Genomic DNA, 19,581 nt, shown 5'->3' on the forward strand with positions numbered 1-19,581 from the left:
AGTGACTTACACAAACCTAGATGGTATGGCCTACTACACACTTAGGCTGTATGGTACTAATCTTATGGGACCACTGTCATATATGTGGTCTGTCATTGACCAAAGCATCATTACACAGCACATGACTGTATTATTATCTGCCACCCGAATACCCAGAATACAAGTTTACGGTAATGACAGAGTTCTAATTGCTCACACAGTGCTGAAAAAGCACCAATTATATATGGATTTCTCTTTAACAAAAGGATTGTATCTTCTGGTTTCCTAACATGTAAAATAGGTGCTGGCACTTGAAACCCATAGCTTCACAGATACAATGTTATAAATAATAGCAAAGTTCCCAACTAGTCCAAAAGTCTGAAACCTACAGCTTAACTAAAACATGTAACTTAAAAAATAACAATACTTAACACTATAATGGATTCTAAAATTGCATAAGTCCATGATCTTTTCCTCTTAAATATCATAATAAAATTGTTTCAGATAGACAATAGTTTTGCAACGTGTTACAATTATAGTAACTAAAGCTGCAAAAGATACAGTGAGAACTGCTGTGTTTATTGTGAATGCCTATACTTGAAAAGCAAGTTTAATAGAGCAAGAAAAGGTCACAAATAGAGACTGCTCAGTAATTTCAAGGACTTTAGGGGTTGAAAGCACTGGTTCATTTTTATATCTAATTTCACTTTATAGGGTGTTTTTCCTGGATATAATTGTTTACCAGCATCATTCTTAACACCCCTCCGCCATGAGAAGGTTTAGCTTTCAGTTCACATGGTTATCACCCAGAAGACAATTAAAAGTCCACAACCACTAAGTAAAATACAACTTACTCAAATTTGGATTTTTTCTCCAAACCCCACAGTATCCCATAGTTTCCCTCAAAATTATCTCTTTCTAACCTGGATACAAGGAACACCATGACCTCATTCTGAGCATTGAGAGCATTTCTCAAAGGGTGCTCCATGGAACACTGGTTGCCAACCATCTTCTAGATACACTGGTCCCCCCTTATCCACAGGAGATACCTTAAGAACCCAAGTGGATGCCTGAAACCATGAATGGTACTGAACCCTATATATGCTATGTTTTTTCCTATACATACATACATACCCATGATAAAGTTTAATTTATAAATTAGGCACAGTAAGAGATTAACAATAAAATAGAACAATTATAACAATATACTGTAATAAAAGACTTATGATGTGGTCTCTCTCAAAATATCTTATTGTTCCGTACTCATCCTTCTTCCTGTGATGATGTGAGATGATACAATGCCTACATGATGAGAGGAATACGCAGGTATTGCGACATAGTGTTAGGCTACTACTGACCTCTGACAATATGTCAAAAGAAGGATCATCAAACCATGAAAATGTCAATGGTTGAATGTCAGGAGCAAACAATGTCTACAGTTGATTGCGGGCAAGTAAAACTGTGGAAAGCAAAACCACGGATAAGGAGAAACTACTGTACTCAGCAAAAAAGATGACTCCATAACTATATAAACTTTAAAAATTCTAGAATAACTTGCAGTACTTTTAACGTTTAATTTTGTTTAAAATAGCTTCCCAAATTTATTTAGCCACATAAACCTTTCCCCCCTCACAAAAAACCTATTAATATCCCATAGATTTCCAGAACACATTTTGAAACTAGGGAGGGGACTATGGTGAATAAATTCTAATCCCAAAACAGAAGCAAACAGTTCATCTGAGGAAGAATTAAGGGGCAAATAGCAAGATTGGAAACTGGGGAGCCGGGTCTTTGTGCCTCCTGTTACCATGAAAGACAGAGTGCAGCTCTCCCATAACAGCAGAAAAAGCAGCACTAGAACAGGGGCAGGCGTGTTAGCCAACAGAGGGCTGGCCGTTCCCCGTCTACTAACTAAAAAAGCAGCGGACACCGCGGAGAGGAAGTGCGGAGCAACCAGCTGGGAAGAGCAATCCTGGAGCTCTGATCAGCATCGATGAGGAAGAAAATGAAATCCCCTAGATTTAGACAGGAGTTTTATACGCAATTAAAGACAGCCATACATGCACCTGGGATAACCTATACTTACAGTGTGGTCATTCAAAAACAAAAGTTGTTATAGAAAGAACTTCTTGACTCTGAAGATACAGGAAAAGCAGCTGAGCAACTGAGCTACTGAAAACTTCAAGTCACCCTCAATGGCAGTTTCACAACTAACAAGGGAACAGAAAATCTATGGAGTAAATCCTTCTCACCTACATCTATGCTAAAGTTCACGTGGAGTGATGGGGAGATAAAACAAAAAACTACTATCAATGTCTATAAGTCATGGTTACCCCTAATGTTCAACAAGCTGATACAACTCTGACAATCAATCAGTGGAAGTCAACATCCAAGAGTGCAAAGTCAGAAAAGGAAAAATGACAAAGGAAAAGGAAATGAACCATCAAAGATAATACAAAGGAGTGAAGTTAATTCTCCTGTCCATTAAGTTTTTTTAAATTAAAAACACCCAATCATTCACAGGTCAGCCTGAAGGAGCAACCCAGGAAAACTGCGTATTCACGCCCATTTTCTCCTTCTCTCTCTCTCCCATCCTCCCTCTCGCCTTCCAAGCATCTGGTCCCTACCTAAACTCCTTCTCTTCACTAAATTCTTCAGTCTGTCCCTAATCTTATCATGTGTGCTTTTTGAAAAAAGGCACTATGTCTATAACCTTTTCAGTGTTGACCAGTCAACATATTTTAGCTTCATTAATACCAGAGTTTCCAACTCTTGATCTCAACCTACAGAAACAAATACAAGAAAACACAAGAGTTTTGTATAACAATACTTATTCTTTCTACACATGATGTACTTGATATTTTCTATTCTACTCATTCAATTTTTTAAATGCTGGTTGGACTTAGGAAACAGATTTTTAAAATCTATCAAAATCAGTAAGACGAAAAACAATGAGCTATACCAAATGAGAAAAGATTTTGGAAGAAATTTTTTGACTGCCATAGAAGAGTAGTGCAATAAAATATTAATTTGTACCAAGTTCAGTTCTTTTACTCTAAAATAGCCTAGGCTTACTGTGTAATATTAATCAAGTCCCAGGAATTATGGAACATTTCATAAAGTTTCCAACATATTACGCTGTTTGTTTTTATACTGCTATGTAAGGTATACCTTACATTTACATATGAAATAAACAAATTCCTAAAATTCTTTAAGTGTTAATCCTGACATCCCTGTTCTCACTCAGAGCAGTATGTTCTTAAAAAGGTGGGGAGGGGGGGAATAGAAGGGAGAGAAATGGAAAAATAATAGCCACCATTTATTCAGCATGCTTCTACCATGTGCCAGCATTGTGTTAGAACAGATAATTGCACTTATTCACTATCATTCTTAGAACAGACTAGACTATTAGGTGACTAGTAGAAAGGAAACAAGTGTCCAACCTCTATTTCTGATGACGTTTATGTTGATCCTAATTGAGGAGTGAAATAAAGATAAATTTAATCATCCGTATTAAATGAACATTTTGATAATTTGGTATGACTAATAAAGTCTACTAAGGAAAAGCTTACAATGATGAATAGCAGAAGTGAAGAACAAAGTATCCTAGAAACGGTACAGATCCTTCTAATCAAGCCATCATCACCTCACTTTATTGACCCACACATGAAATAATGTGAAGGAGCTTTAAACTATTCTAATGAAAAGAAAAGTTTAAGCCACAGGACAAGTTTTTAATCATTCAGACTATTGTGTGTCCGTGTCTATACACTGAATAAACTATAAAATTAGTATTATTTAAGGATAATTTAAATGAAATGTTACAAAGTCCAAGATTCAGGAAGCATCAAAAAACAGTTATCCACATACAGACATCCTTGCATGTTTCTTTTGCCTTGAGTAATACTGTCTTACATGTATTTTTTAAGTAAATTGGTAAAGAATTCCCTAAAATTCCAATTTCCCATTTCAAAGTAGAGGGTAGCCAAATCAATGAATAATATACTCATTTTGTCATTAGTAGCAAATTAGTTTATAATTTAAAAGTTACTTTTACTTCTACAACTCTACTATAACTTATTCAAACAACAGAGGCAAAACACAGTCTTTCAAATCATATTGGATATAACTGGAAAACATATACTATTAAATTTAAAAGTGACCTATGGCCTAGGGCACTCTAATCCCTTTGCTCTATTGCTCTTTGGCTTAATCCTCTCTTCCTCTCTAGAGCTCTACTTATTTCCTCCTCAAGCCATCAGCACCAAGAGCAAGGAATGCTGCTGTAAAAAAAAAAAACAAAAAACATATCTGACTTTGAATTATCAACTTTCTTATCATCATGATACTGTAATGAACAAAACAATAAACGTACCAATTTAAGAGTGAAATGAACCATAACTAGGAATAAAGTGAAACTGATGGAAATGAAGCAAGGCAGACAGAAATCTTGGCTGACTCCCTTTTTAGAAGGAGCCTATCATCAGCATAAAAATACAGCACTTCTAGATGACACTTTCATTAACATAAACAGTCAAACACACGCAGACAGCATGTAACACAGAGTACTGAACTACTGCTCTCCTGTTGCAAATTTTGGGTATTTTAAAACTCAACCTAAAAATTGTATCATTTAAGGCAAATCTAAATGATCAGATTTAACCCCAACCAACAATCCCTGCAAATTTCCATCCCAGACCAAGGAAATTAATGTTTAAAAAATTAAATTGAGGTCAATTCATTATCTGGAAACCTCCTTAATCTAACTTGTTTTTTATATAATGTTAGGTAATAAGCACAAAACAGGACATTTCCCCAAAATGTAGTAATCAATTCATACACGGAGAACAGCTGGTCTACTTCAATACTTAAATGAAGAGACTGACATCCTCAAATAACCTAAATTCTCAAATAACTTAAAGATAGTAAATACTACTATTCATGCTACATCTCTTGACAGCTTTTCCATTCTTAACTTTCTCTTCTTCTGACTCAAATTTCTGTGGTTGCTAAGTCCCACTTTCAAGACCTCATACTCCAATTTAAAAATGCCTGAGACTCAACAGACACTGCCTAGCCCCAAAGCGTACAAAATAATTCCTTACAAATTCTAGTTTCTTGTTCTCAACTACTGAGAAACACAATAGTAGTTTACTTAAGAGACTGCACATTTTTGTTAAATCATATGAGACTTCTAAGAAGACAAAATATGAAGGATTCTACTAAAACTTAATTTACTTTAAATTCTGAAAAGTTCCTGGTTTAAAATTATTTAAAATATAGTAATAAAGTAAAATGTATTTGGCCAAATAGTTATTTGACTTTAAGCTTATTTGGCTTAAATTAAATATGTATAAACAAAGAGTTTTTTTATATAGATATAAGAAATAAAGTATAAGAAACATTTAGTGGAAAATATAAATTATTCTGATAATACAGCAAAATATCTCATAGCATAAAACCACTATGTAAACTTTTAATAACCAAAAGGCAATTGAGGACATGATTTTCTCTTTTACCATAATTTTAAAATTATATTTACTACTGGTACATACAAAGAGTTCTCCCATCATTTTGCAGATGAGAAAGAATAGATATTAAATGACAGTCATGATCAGAGACTAAAGTGTCGCCATGGAGCCATAATGAAACTCTAAAAGTACCAAAACCTTTTAAGTCTTAAAAGGAAAAACAAAAACACTAAAAACTTTCTAAATATATGAAACATAGGATATAAAACTACATATGCTTTATAAAATATTTTACTCTACACATAATAATAAAAGACATACTCACAAAACCAGTACCAAAGTCAAAATCGTCTCACTCTTAAGAGAGAAGTCACTTGAAAGATGGTTTAGAAGTCTTACATTCCTAGTATGATTTTAAAAACCATCCTATTCACACGTATATACATATTTTTTAAAAACCTCATGACATCAAGTTGCTAGAAAACTTCTGATACTGGCAAGTTGAATAATTAAAGTCATCACGTGTAAGCAATCTTGGTGAGTAACTGACCTGACAAACTAATTTTTAATAAATTTCAAATCCAAAAAACAAAATAATCACCAACTGATTTTTACTTCAGGAAAATAAAGCTTTAGTTGGAAACAGAGGCATTTTAATATAAAAACTTCCCAACAAACTAAAATTATTAGTATTCCAAAGGTACAAAATGTTTGTTTGGCAACTATCCTTCCAAAGCCAATGCACCAACAGGGTCTGGGTGATGGCGTGTATGCCCCCGAGGGAGGACTGCAGGATGTCCTAGGTGCTCACAGGTAACATCGGAAGCAGAACTTGAGCCAAGCCTTCAAGCTTGAAGGTCACGTGGAGCATTTGCCCTCATCAGTGATCTATTTCCCTACAGTAGGTCTTCTAAATCACATCTATATTTAGGAGGAAGACAAAAATCTAACCAGTTTAGATTTGAATTAAATTTAGAGTGAATTTAATTCTCAGGCGGAAGCTGCTCCCAAACACTCTCCATCAACTACTACGGCAAAAATCTTCAACTATTTATGTCATGCTATCTTACAAACATGACAATTTTTGGAAAGTCCATGTTTAGTAGTTTCCTTTGCTTGTACAATACGCAGATGAAATAAAACCCACTGATAACCACCTTCAAGTTCCTGTTGACCCAAGATATTTTAGGATCTCCTCCCATTTCAAGAGTGATTTCCCAAGTCTGGGAAGGAATGTTTCCACTAATAAATACCTTTCAGTTGAATGTCTGCCACACCGCCCGCCATACATTAGGCAACTGCGAGCAATAATCCACTTTGCCCATCACAGAGTTACTCAAAATCTCTTACTGCTGACCCAAAAACATAAGTTCCGCCCCATAAATTCCACATTAAATCAAGGCAACAATTGAGTAGCACGGTTTTACTCTTGGGAAAATATTTACCAAAAACGAGAAAATAAACCTTGAATAATTGGTGACTATTCTCTTATTGTATATACAGTATACTTAAACACATAACATATGGTATATGTATTTAAATATGTACTATAAGTATATGATATATATGCAATATATAATTACATACTCATTACACAGTAGAATTTACTCATAACTCTCTATAACAATTAAATCATAATGCCCAGCTAAAGAGAGTTTTTTAAACAATACAAACTTACCCCATTCCAGGTATTCAAGAATGTTCTTCTCTCTTCTCAATGGAGAATTATTGCATTCATCATAAAGGCAGATGAGGATATCCAGCAGCGTTTCCACACTGAAGCACTGCCCATTGGTCTGAGCGGGCCCATCCAAAATAAACTGCTCCAACTGCCTCAAACGCACTTCTCCAGACATGTTTGCTTCAATTTCTGCTGGTTTTCCTTTAAATTATTACTACGACTTTTACTATGACTAGCTGAACCTAAATTTTAAAAGGTGCGGTTTCAAAAATAAACCACTTGTTATTCCAACAACTGTCACGCAATGCCGGTGCTGAATTCAACATCCAGCACACCAGTCACCTCACTTAACTGAAGCGTCTTCAATCTCGCACATATACATATATTTTGCGGGAAAGTTACCATAAAATATATATTTAATACATTTTCTTAAAGCATAATACAATTAAGTCGTAAATTTAAATAAAATAATAATTAAAAGTACAACGAACTAAAGAGTCAATACTTTAAAAAAAAAAAAACAAACTCTTCTCCTTCATTCAAAATTCAACTCGTGCAACATAATCCTGAAACGAATCCGGTTGCATCATTAATGAATTAAGTCCGATCTGCATCAGCAATTCACTTCCCAGGAAGAAGGAAAATAGAAAAGGGAGGAAAACACCAGAATGTATATAAGGGGGAGGGAAAACCAAAAATTCTGCTGCAAATCCTCCCAACCACCACTGGGATAACGCGTCCGCGGCGACTCCTCCGGCGGGGACGGGAGGGGGCGAGGTCCCTGGAGCAGCCCCTCGGCTCGGAGCACGCCGAGTCGTGCCGGAGGCGGCTTTCCCTTTCTCCTCCCGAGGTCCTTCTGTTTAAGGCTTTGCAGGTAGTCCTGTTCCCAGTGGATTCGGGTGGAAACGCTTCATTTCTGTCCCCGCTCCTCCCGGGGCCTGGCTGGCGGCGCGGCCGCGGCTGGAGAGCGGGCTGCGGCGCACGGCTACTCGGCCGCCCGAGCCCGCTCCATGTCGGGGCGCCGCTCGGCCGGCCTGGGCCGCGCGGGCGCAGCGCCCGGGCTCCCCACACCCGCACCGCGGCCGCCCGCCGCGGCTCCCGACGCCCTGGCGCGGGGGGCGCCTCTCGGACTCAAAGGACACGGGCGGCGGCGGCGGCGGCGCGGGCTCCGGCGGCTCCTTCTCCCCCTTCTTCACACCCCCGGGCTAAGGGCATCTTTCCCCGGCGCGGAGGGAGGCGGCCGCGGCGCAGGAGGAGGGGTCGTGCGGCGGCGAGGAGTCGGAGGCTGCGGCAGCCCGGCTTGCAGCCACTCCCTTCCTCTGCCTCCCCCTCCCGCGCCCGCCCCGTCCTCTCGCGCTCGCGCCCTGGGCTCCGCGAGCTCCTCAGCCCCGCCGCTCGCGGGCGGAGGCTCGCCGCCGCGTCCACAGCCAATATGGCGGCGCCCGCCCCCCGCGCGAGCGCGCGCGGGCGCGCGCCACCTCCTGCCCCCGCGCGAGCGGCCGGCCGAGCCGGCTCGGCTCCCGCGGCCGCGCGAAGCGGAGCCCAGGCCCTGAGGGCGCGCGGGCGGCAGCACGCCGCACGCCGCGCGGGGAGGGTGGGCGCCGCCTCGGCCGGCGGGGCTGCGGCGGCCGCAACGTGGAATGCGGGGATCCGGGAGGCCTGGCGGGCCGCGGCCGAGGAGGTGGGGCGGGCGGCGCGGGGCGCGGCTGGGAAGTGCGCCACCGCGGCGGCGCGGTCCCCGGGGCCCCGAGGACTCTGTCCGCATCGCCGAACGGGGCTTCTTCCTCGTCCTCGGGGCCACCACCTGTGTGGCACGTTTGTTCAGGGCGCCCGGGGCAGACGGCTTTAGGCTTCCGAGAGATCTGAAAAGCCGGTGCCGCTCTCGCCGCCCCTTACCTGCTCGCCACCCGCCCCCCAAATTCCGTTCTCGGGCGCTGCAGAGTAATACACAATTCCTGGGTGTCTGATTACACCACTGCTGTAGCACTTCCCAGGACAAACACAATGACAGGCTTGTATGCGTACCATCCAAGTCAGGAGTGTGTGTGCGCGAAGGACAGAATCCCCCATCTCTATTCCCAAAAGTTTCCCTAAACGGAGCACAGCGTTCTCTGCTCCGAACCTATCCTGGCTGCTGTATAGCCCCGGCCGAGGTTACCCTCTACAGGGGATTCCGCCGATGAAAGGAGTCAAGACAGCTCACCACTATAATCAGACCTACTGCCCCTGTTTGCGGACAAACGCACGCGCGCGTGCACACACACACACACACACACGTGTAACCCAGTGACACAATGCAGAAACGGCAGCAAAGGCAAGTCATTCAGTAGCTACAGCCCCTGATGATGCGTTTAGGGCCTTCCAGATTTTTTCGAATCTTGGTTTTAGGAGACCTCCCATTACAAATTTCTCAAGGAAGGTCCCACATTTAAACGTATCACTAAACTGAGTCACTGAATTTCTGTCATTTCCTCTCAAAATTGCCATCTCCTTTGTAATCTTTCTCCAAAATACAATTATTTTATATTCCTTCCCTACACCCTGGGGCAGTTATGCTTTCTGTGTCAATGCCCACAATTGCGTCTTTTTGCATCTTAATGTGGAGCTGAGGATGGACTAGAAATGAAGGCTAACAGAAATTGTTCAAGTTGCTGTGATTCACAAAAGACTGTGATTTTTTTTTGTGAAATCTACACTTGTCAAGTCTGCACTTGCCTAGCTTAAATAAGGACAGCATTATTTCCAGTGTGCTCTGACACACGAGTGACACTTCGACTCAGACAAAAGATAAATCATTTCTAGCCATGGCATCTTTATATGTGTGTTGCCTAGTTATTAAAGTAATAGAAGAGCAAAAAGAAAAGTTTAATCCTAACACAGATAATAATCAATACTTTGGTGCTTATTGAGTCTTTTTTCCTAAGCATTTTTAACAAAAATGATACATAATAAAAGGCAGTTTTATAGCCTCCTGTTTTCACTTAGCAAGATATTATGGACATCTTTTCAGGTCAACAATTATTCTTCAACAACATGGTTTTTAATACAAAGCCAAGACATTTTAACACTTTCATTTGACCATGAGGTGAAGTAGCAAAGAAAGAAGCATTTTCTTCTGCTTTTATACCATAAAACTGGCTCCAAGATACCTACTTACCAAACTTGTAAGTAACTATAAAGAAGAGTTTAAAAGAGAGAACCTAAAACATGTTAGCTCTCAATAAACGCTAATTAACAATGGAAGTATGTGAGATAAAGATACTTTTTTTAACAAAAGAGTCAAGCTGCCAGTCCTCTCTCTACCTATTCTCTCAGCACTTGGGTACCACCCACGGTCCAGTCATTGATGGTGGCTTAGTAACCTTTTCTACATTATTTAGAGAGTAGAGGGGAGAACTTATTTTTATTTAAAAAAAAAAAAATACACAAAGAGAAGGAAGAAGGTTGAACCCAATCAATTTTGCTTGAATAATTCAAGCTCAGAGACTTAATAATTAGCTAGACACTAAACACATTGTGTGAGTGTTATTTTAAATGTTCCGCTTGAAGTGTGAACATGCTTGTTAATGAAACTGGTCTTAAGCCAAAGAAAGGGGCCGCCCCAGCAGCCCCACAGTGCTTGAAGTGCTCCTGCAAAACAGGAGTGCCACAGGCTGCTGGCAGGGTGTGCTTTGGGCAAAGATCCTGGAGGAGGTCTTTCTGAAAGTCTGTGTGGGGGCCTGGAGATTAGATGTATACCATTGCAAACATAATTTGCTTGAAATAATCAGAAAACGTTTTATGAAAGTGCTAGGAATTATTCTGACCTTTCAGAAAAGAAAGAGGACAGGAGAGGACAAAAAGATAGGAGAGTGAAAAGAAGAAGGACAGGACAGGAGTCGTTAAGCCTTGTCTCCAGTGCAAGCTCTCTTCACCTAATCCTCAATTCCGGCCTAAGTGCAGGAGAATCGATCCATCAATTAGTATTTATAACAACCAGCCCCACTCCTACTTGCTACGTCTTACTCCAGAATAACCAGAGGTTCTATGATGGAGAACAGGGCCAAAAGCCACGTGAGTGCCACAGCAGGGCTTGCTGCATATAGTACCATAGGGATATTTTACCACATCTCCTTTTCACCCAGCTAGCACAGCCTGGCCCTGCAAATGATTGACTTGGTTCAGGACCCTCTGAGGATAAAATGTCAGCAAGTGCTTGTCCTCACTTCACATCTGGCTCCTGATGAATAATACCAACTACAAAGGCTTATGTTCTGAAAAAGGGAGACTCTGTAAGCCTCCTTCACAGAACACTTACAGTGTGTAAACGCTGCCCCGAGCACTTTAAGCATATCCCTCGATTCAATCACATTAACCACATGAAGCAGAAAAATTACCATGTCCATATCGGAGATGAGGAAACTGAGGTTCGGAGAGCTTAGGTGACTTGTGAGTGACCACATGGCTAGCAAGTGACACAAGAGCTGGGGGTTAACAGCAGGCCTGTCTCATGCCTGCGCCCCTGGTTTTAACCACTGTGCAAGTGAGGTCTGAAAGATTTGTGGAATTCCGTAAATCCAACTCCTCTTTCCATATATCCACATGGCACATTCTCCCGCTCTGTTCAGGTCTCTGCTCAAACATCACTTCATCAGAGAGGCCTTCCCTGGATAAGCTATTATAAACAGCAGCCCTCCATCCTGCCGTTCTCTATCCATTTATCCTGTTTTTTCATAACATGTATGTACACGACATTATGAGTTTTTGTGGTTGTTTCTTTGAATGTTTTTTTATTGCCTGACTCAACTAGAATCTAAGCTCCATGAAGGTGGAAATGCTGTGTCATTCACCATCACTTAGTACCGGTGACCACGCTCCACTTTCTCCTAGGCTTTGTCTGTATCATATAAACTCCCTCAGAGAACCAGCAGCAGGCACTGTCTCTTCCTATCCAGGAAGGAAATGAAGAGGGCTTTTCCTGCTGAAAGAGGCCCTCTGTTGAGCTTCCGACCTCAGAGATTTTTACCCGAGAAGGTAATAACGCTACCCCTTCTCCAAGAGTTTGTTGATGACAGGTATGTCAAGTGCCCCAAGGAAATGGTGTCCAGAATCCTATCATCCTAACATTACAACTCCACAAATTCCTAACACATAAAGTAACAAAGACATTTTTCTTCTAGAAAGGTGGATAGTTTGTCTGCAAAATTTAATCATTAGAAAAAGAAAAACTTTAGATAGGTTATTAAGCTTGGGAAAATGAGATGTGAAAGATGTGAATGTCCTTTGCTGTACAATGGCCATCAAGCAGCAGTAATAACAGCTGACATTCATTGAGCACTTTCTATGTCAAGCACCAAACTAAGGACTTTACATTCATTGACTCCTCTTAACAACTCCATAGGGCAGAAACGTTTATTATTTCCCGTCTCAGTCAGCTCAGGCTACTATAGCAAATTACCACAGACTGGATGGCTTAAACAGCAAACATCGATTTCTCACAGTTCGAGAGGCTGGGGAGTCCAAGATTGTGGTGCTGGCCAATCCAGTTCTTGGTGAGGCACCGTTCGTGGTTTGCAGATGGCTCTCTTCTCATTGTACCTCATGTGGTGGAAAGCAGAGAGGGAGGAGGCAAGCTCTCACGTGTCTCTTCTTATGAGAGTACGAATCCCACTCATGAGGGCTCCACACGAAGACCTCACCTCCTGATACCATCACATTGGGGGTTGGGATTTGAACATATGAATTTTGGGGGCATACAAACATTCTGTCCATAACATTTCCATATAGAAAAACTAAGGACTAGAGAAGTCAAGTAACTTCCCACAGTTATAAAGCTGACAGGCAGTCAGGTCAGGATTTCAACCCATGAGATTCGTTCTAAACCCTGTGTGCTGAAATGCTTTGTTAACCTACCTCATTGCAAGCTAAGAGGAACCAAAATCAGTTAACTGATTAATGATTAGACAGCCCTACTTTCTAACCAAAAGAAGGGAAAACTAAAATGACTTCATTGTAATCTTGAAGCAGAGAAGACATTCTCTTATAGGAATTTTGGTTAATTGTTTTCCATATAAAGAAGAGCAAAACCAAGGAGAAGAGTTTCATTAAAATAGATTTATTTAATGGAGACAAAAAGGGAAACTCTTAATTATTAGGATGGGAAACCCCAAAATCAGACACAGAGAGAAATTGTGGAGTTGTGATCTCTGAAGGTGTTAAAAATGATCACTTCAATTTGATTTCAACAGTCATCTCTCTTGAATAGCATGGAATCCACCTGCCAGAAGGTAAGGGGGCCAGAACAGATGCGCTCTCCAGGCTCCATTCAGCAATAAGATTCAGTGCTTCCACACCAGTACGGGGGACTAATTAAACCCACAGTCATGCGGTAGAGCCAGCGATTATGTTTTAGAACAGACTGTGACCTCCCTCTGACCCAGAGGATAGCAGCATCAGCACTTACAAGCCAAATGAAATAAGGCACTGTCAGCAATGCTGCTTACAATAAAAAATATAACAATAATAGTAAAAAGCTATCAAGACATAAACCCACAAATAGGATGGTATCTGGAGTACCCCAGGCATTATGAGAATAAGGGAAATGGAAATTCAACAAAATTAAATCTGACATATCAAGAGGGGCTTTCCTCAAATAAGAAAGGTCCCTTACATTATAAAATATAAGCAAAAATGCATGAAGAAGATAAAATATAATATAGAAAACTTTGTAAGTATTAAAACTTGGGAGTCATTCCAACACCTTCCTCAGATACTCGCATGGCATAGGTCAGGATCAAAAGCCAGAGAATAATATTAGGGAGTGTATTAAAAGAGACAAATTAAGTATTTTTCTTTACTGTAACATTAGATTTTCCTGTTCTTTGAAACATTGTTTCTCGTAGTGATAACATGCTATCTTATGTAAACAATTGATCGTTAGTGTATTATTTTCTCAGCAAGGAGCTGAGTTTTCTCTGAACCATCCACACCCTTTTGCTCACCCTGCCTTGTGAGAAGAGCATGATTTATTCAATGACTAGCCACAGTGCAAGGTACCAGGTAGCACTGTGGAGCAAATACTTTCTCTACATAAAAATAAATGGGCTAGGCAGTGATAAAACTGCTACTTCGTCCTTATTAGTACTTTTTATATTAAAGATGGAATTAACTACCTCACAAAAGTATTAACTAATCATTAAGAAGTACTAGAGCAACCATTCCCAATCTTTTTAAACTGTTGTTAAGTTGTTTTGGTTCACTCATTCATTCATTCATCGATAGTCATTTACCAAGCCCCCAGTCGGCATCAGGAACAGAGTAAAAAGTGTAAGTGGATGACGGTCAACCTACATTGTGCAAATCCCCAAAGATATAAATTGTAAGCAAAGTTATCACAATATTGCTAATGTCTTTTTTGTTGGAAGAGGAAGAATGGTTTGTAGGAGGTGATGAAGCGGAGAAATTTCCCTGAGCAGTTGAATTAGAGTATACCTTTGGGTAAGCTTTGGATTATTCATAGAACAGAGCAGACAGAGGGGATTTTTTCCAAATAGGGAGCAAAGACCAACTTTAGTGCTGTGGAAAGCAAGGCAGGACAGAAGATCAGGCCCCTCCAGGAAGGGACAGAGGTACAGACAACCACATGCAAGCATGGCTAAATGAAACTTTGTGTGGGTAATTTAATATTCAAGTGGTCAGTTCCATGAGGACTGGATTGGGTGGAGCCACTTCTGAGAGGAGGCAGTGACGGTTGTCAGTGGGTGCTAATATTATAGATGAGGTGGTTCTTCCAGGTTAGCATGGCGCTGGTTCCTAAAAGAGGTGGGCAGAGGGTCTATAGGCAGGAACCCATGAGAGGGTCCAGGTCTCAGCCAACAAGGGATGGACTCTAGTTTCAGCAAGGAATTAAAACAGAAACCCAAAACCAAGATGCAGAGCCTGACATACAAGCTGACCAGATAGAATAGGAGTCAGGTAGAAGTTCTCCGAGGTGTCTGGGAACTAAATGTTACCTTGGGCCCATTAGACTCGAGGTGTAGAAGCAAAGGCTTATTCAAGATCTTGCCCCTTAATGGTCAGAGTGGTCAGTGTGCACTGAAAGGCCAGGCTTGCCCTACTCAGGGCCTGTATGGACTGGAGCCTGACAGTCATCACTGCTGGCATCTGGTTAGGACTAACACAGGTATGGACTGATGCCACCTGCCTAAACGATCTCCCTCACTGGCATACCCTGATGCCTACCACCTTCAAGAGTCTGACCATTACTTTGGGTTGAGGTCAAGTTGGGGAACATCTTTCACAAGCTAGGTACAATCTAAAGCTTAGATTGACCTGACCACCTGTGTGTGGATACTTATTACTTTGGGCACTGGAGCTAAAATTCAAATAATGATTTCTCCTTAATTGGCTGCTGTGGTGATATTCAGAGTGGAACCCGTGAAGGTTAAATAATACACTGTTGTGGAGCTCTGAACCATGGTTTAAAAGCAAATTAGCCTTTTAAAGGAAAGTCATTAGAAGAGATGGCCAAAGTGTAACATCCTCAGCCCAGCGAACAATCAGATAGTGATGATGTGCCATAATGACGCCTTAGATGGAGGCCGCTGACTGTCTCTTTCACACACACCTGCTCTCTCCTTCAGCAGAGAGAGAGAGCAAAAGAGAGAGAGAGAGCACTGACTGTAAGCCAGACGGTGCACTGGTTGCTTCCCAGCCTCTGTGAAGTTTGAGAAAATAAACAATTCTCTCTCTAGCTTTCTCTCCCTGTTTCTCCCTTACCCTCGCTTAGATCTCTGCCGATGTATCTTTCTGTAGCAATTTCTGTTTATCTCCTTCTTCCTCCTTTTCCTCTGCCTACCTTCTGCTCCGCCTTTATGTGCCCTTTCTCTTTTCTAGCCTTCTCCCATCTCTCTTTCCCTTTTTTCTCTCTTACCTTCCCGCTACCTTCTTGTCACTTAACTTTTCATAATAATAAATGAAAATATATTTCAAATATTTATTAGATACAACCAGTTGCTCAGTGGTGGGAAAAAGTATCCTTTCAAGGAAGCTCCTGTTAAGTGCATTACTTGAGACAAGTAACATGAAGTTAGCACTTATTAACACATTCCTAGAGATTTAGATGAACAACCTTACCTAGAAGAGACACGGCCCAAGGAAGAGAATGCCAGGTATGTAATTTTTTCTGGCCATTGGTGACAGGTAGAGGGATGAAGCCAAGGGCTATGCACGGGACACTCCATGAGGGCAGTGAGGAAGGATAAGGCAGAGCCAGCATTTAGTGCAGAGTCTGTCCTGAACACTTTTCTCACATCATTTCTTTGATCCTCACAACACCCCTATGAATTAAGCAGCATTATTATCTCCAGATGAGGAAACAGGTGTAGAAAGTCAGTGGCAGGGCTGGAACTGGGACCCAGGCTGTCAGATACCAAAGTCCATGGTGACAGAACAAAGGGAAACTTCACCAGCTTATTAGTTCTGCCTGTTAGAACAAAGCCAAGTCATAAAAGGGAACCAGAGTAAGATATTCTGAGGGCTCACGGTCCCACTAGACTACTCCCGTTCAGCTTCGCACTTGCGGTCCCTAACAGTGTGCTGGCACAGACTGGGAGCTGAATAAGTGATTATGGAACGCATGAACAGGATTCAAAGCAGCAAGCACTGAAATTTCTGAACTGGAAAAATCATTATCTTACCCAATTCAGGAGTCATGCAGCCTCTGAGTAAACATTCCCAGGGACAACCCTCCTACAAAATAAGAGTCACAATTTGGCCACAGTTTTGACACAGCAGTTCAAGGCCTTAAGCTCTCATGTGTGCAGAGGCTTTAAAGTATTTTTCTAACACTCCCACTTTTGTAAAACTCCATCTGTCATTAATTCTTTAAAAATCACCAGCATGTAATATGAGTATACCTAACACTGCTGAACTGCACACTTAAAAATGGTTAAGATGGTAATTTTATTTTGTGTGTTTTCACAATAACAAATTTTTACATCATCAGGATATAAGTATTTATGTATATGAAATACACATAATCATGAGATATATTGCATGAAATTTGGTGGCATGGACAAGAAAGGTATTCATTTTGTTTCAGAAAAGAATTAAAATCTAATGGATGACTAAGCAAGTCTGTTTGTCTGGAAACTTGATTCCTGGCTGTTAACTGTGCCGCATCCCCTGTTAGTACCATTCTTACATCTATTCTTTTGGAAGTTTTGGTAACTTATATTTTCTCTTCAGGCTTCTGTGCACATTAAACATAAGTTAAAATTTTCTACAGTAGTTATCTTACAATTCATTCAGTTTGATCATTTGTGTTTTAGCCTATTTATTTCACTGATATTTTTATTTGAGGATATTCATGCCTTAGGTGATCTATTTACTAAGATATTCTCCTCATGTGCTAGTACTTTGTCTGTATATTTAATCTATTTTGAGTTCTCACCTCTTTAGAAGGAACCTGTGATTAGCTTATACCAAGTCTGAAATGGAGAAGGAGTATTGTGCCTATTTTACTGATCATGAAACTAAATCTCAAAAGTGTAGTGTGCCTGAGGTCTAGCAGCCGCAGCGGGAAGATGTTAAAGACGTGCCCATGACTTGGAAGACACTGCTGTGTTTCAGTCTATCGCAGCTGCCACACCCTCATCACGTGACCCGCTGGCTTTCCTGAGCCCCCGCTCAACAAATTCTTTATTAGCTTGGGATTTTTTAATGCTAATGTAGGAAATTTTATTTATGGGAAGAGGAGAATAACATGTTTTGAAATGTGTTTATCTGCATTTAGGATGACAGAGGAATAAAACTATCATAATGCAGAATTCCTCGAAATGTGGATTTGAAAGTTCTCCTCAGGATCGTTTCACAGACCCGGTGCAGGAACCACAAGCCTCTGCCTAGAGACCCCAGGGATAAGGATCTTACTGCTTTTCCAGGTTGTGTTTATTGCTAGATAAGTCTACTTTTATGAATAATAAGTAGTATATTGTATCAGTTAGCAATTGCTGTTGTTGCATAACAGATCACTTAAAAAGATAGTGGCTTAACGCAACCATTTGTATGGCTCATGACACTAGAGACAGCGGTTTAGGCTCCGCTTAGCAGCTCTTCCACTAGGTTCCTTCCTGCCTCTGCGGCCAGCTACAGATCAGTTTTGTCAGTCTTGGGTGGGCTCTCACACACATCTAGAGTCTCAGCTGGCTCAGCTCTGGTCCACATGGTCTCACATTCTCCAGCGGGCCAGACTGGACTTGTTCACGTGGCAAAGACAGGAGTCCCAATAGAGCAAGAAGAAACACACAGGGCCTCTGAAAGCCTGGGGTTGGAATTGGCACACCATCACTTTTGCCATGTTGTATTGGCCAAAGCAAAATCCCAAGTCCAGCCTAGATTCAGAGAGTGGGAAAATGGACTTTGCCTCTGATTGGAAGCAGATGCATTATGAAGGGCATGAATATATGGAAGAATGAACATTTGTGACCACTTTTGTGTCCACCTACCACATCCTCTCAGCCCTCTGTCTGCAGGTTCCACATTGCAGATTCAACCAACTGTGGATTGAAAGGCCTAGGATGCTTGCATCTGTGCTCAACATATACAGACTTCTTTTTCTTATCATTATTCCCTAAAGAATATGGTAACAAATATTTACATAGCATTTCAATTGTATTAGGTATTATAAGTAATCTAGAGGGACCAGCCCAGTGGCGCAGCGGTTAAGCTTGCCTGTTCCGCCTCCGCGGCCCGGGGTTCACCAGTTCAGATCCCGGGTGCAGACATGGCACCGCTTGGCACGCCATGCTGTGGCAGGTGTCCCACGTATAAACTAGAGGAAGATGGGCACGGATGTTAGCTCAGGACCAGTCTTCCTCAGCAAAAAGAGGAGGATTGGCAGCAGATGTTAGCCCAGGGCTAATATTCCTCAAAAAAAATTTTTTAATAAATAAATAAAAAATAAAATTAAAAATAATAATAAGTAATCTAGAGATGATTTAAAGTCTAAGGGGCATATGCTTAGGTTATATGCAAATACTATAACATTTTATATAAGGGACTTGAGCATCCACAGATTTGGGGGCAAGGGGACACGTCCTGGAACCAGTCCCCCATGGATATGGGGGAATGACCACATATCATAAGAATTGCATTTAGGAAGTGTTGGGTATGATATTAAGGATATAAGAGATGATATCTAAAATGTCAAAAGGACAGCCAGTAGGGCATGGACACTAAACATCCAGAATGGATGACACCTGTAAACAATAGATAAGGCCATATTAATGTGTACCAACTGACCTGAAAGATGTGATATTCAGGATGATATTTGTCTAAAAAGCCAGGAATACTCAAATTCTATGCTTGTGCATCAGATTCCCAGGATATATATGCTCAAAAGATATAGCAAAGTACCTTATCATTGGCTGGAGCTTCGGTCCCAACTTCTAGCAAAGAACTCAGGTTAAA

The 19,581-nt window shown here is 41.1% G+C and overlaps 1 protein-coding gene across 13 annotated transcripts in view; it reads right to left on the minus strand.

Moving 5' to 3' along the window:
- CDC42BPA (CDC42 binding protein kinase alpha) overlaps positions 1-8,151 on the minus strand; it is a 321,871-nt gene extending 313,720 nt beyond the window's left edge. For 12 of the 13 annotated variants that reach the window (XM_070501689.1, XM_070501686.1, XM_070501687.1 and 9 more), the window contains exon 1: positions 7,129-8,151. In XM_070501689.1, coding sequence (XP_070357790.1) covers positions 7,129-7,306 — 178 coding nt within the window. In that variant the 5' untranslated portion in view covers positions 7,307-8,151. The remainder of the gene's footprint in view (positions 1-7,128) is intronic. The other variant, XM_070501688.1, reaches the window with a different exon arrangement.
- Positions 8,152-19,581: the final 11,430 nt, after the last annotated feature.

Source organism: Equus asinus, chromosome 30, assembly GCF_041296235.1.
Source record: "Equus asinus isolate D_3611 breed Donkey chromosome 30, EquAss-T2T_v2, whole genome shotgun sequence".
Classification (NCBI taxonomy): Eukaryota; Metazoa; Chordata; class Mammalia; order Perissodactyla; family Equidae; genus Equus; species Equus asinus.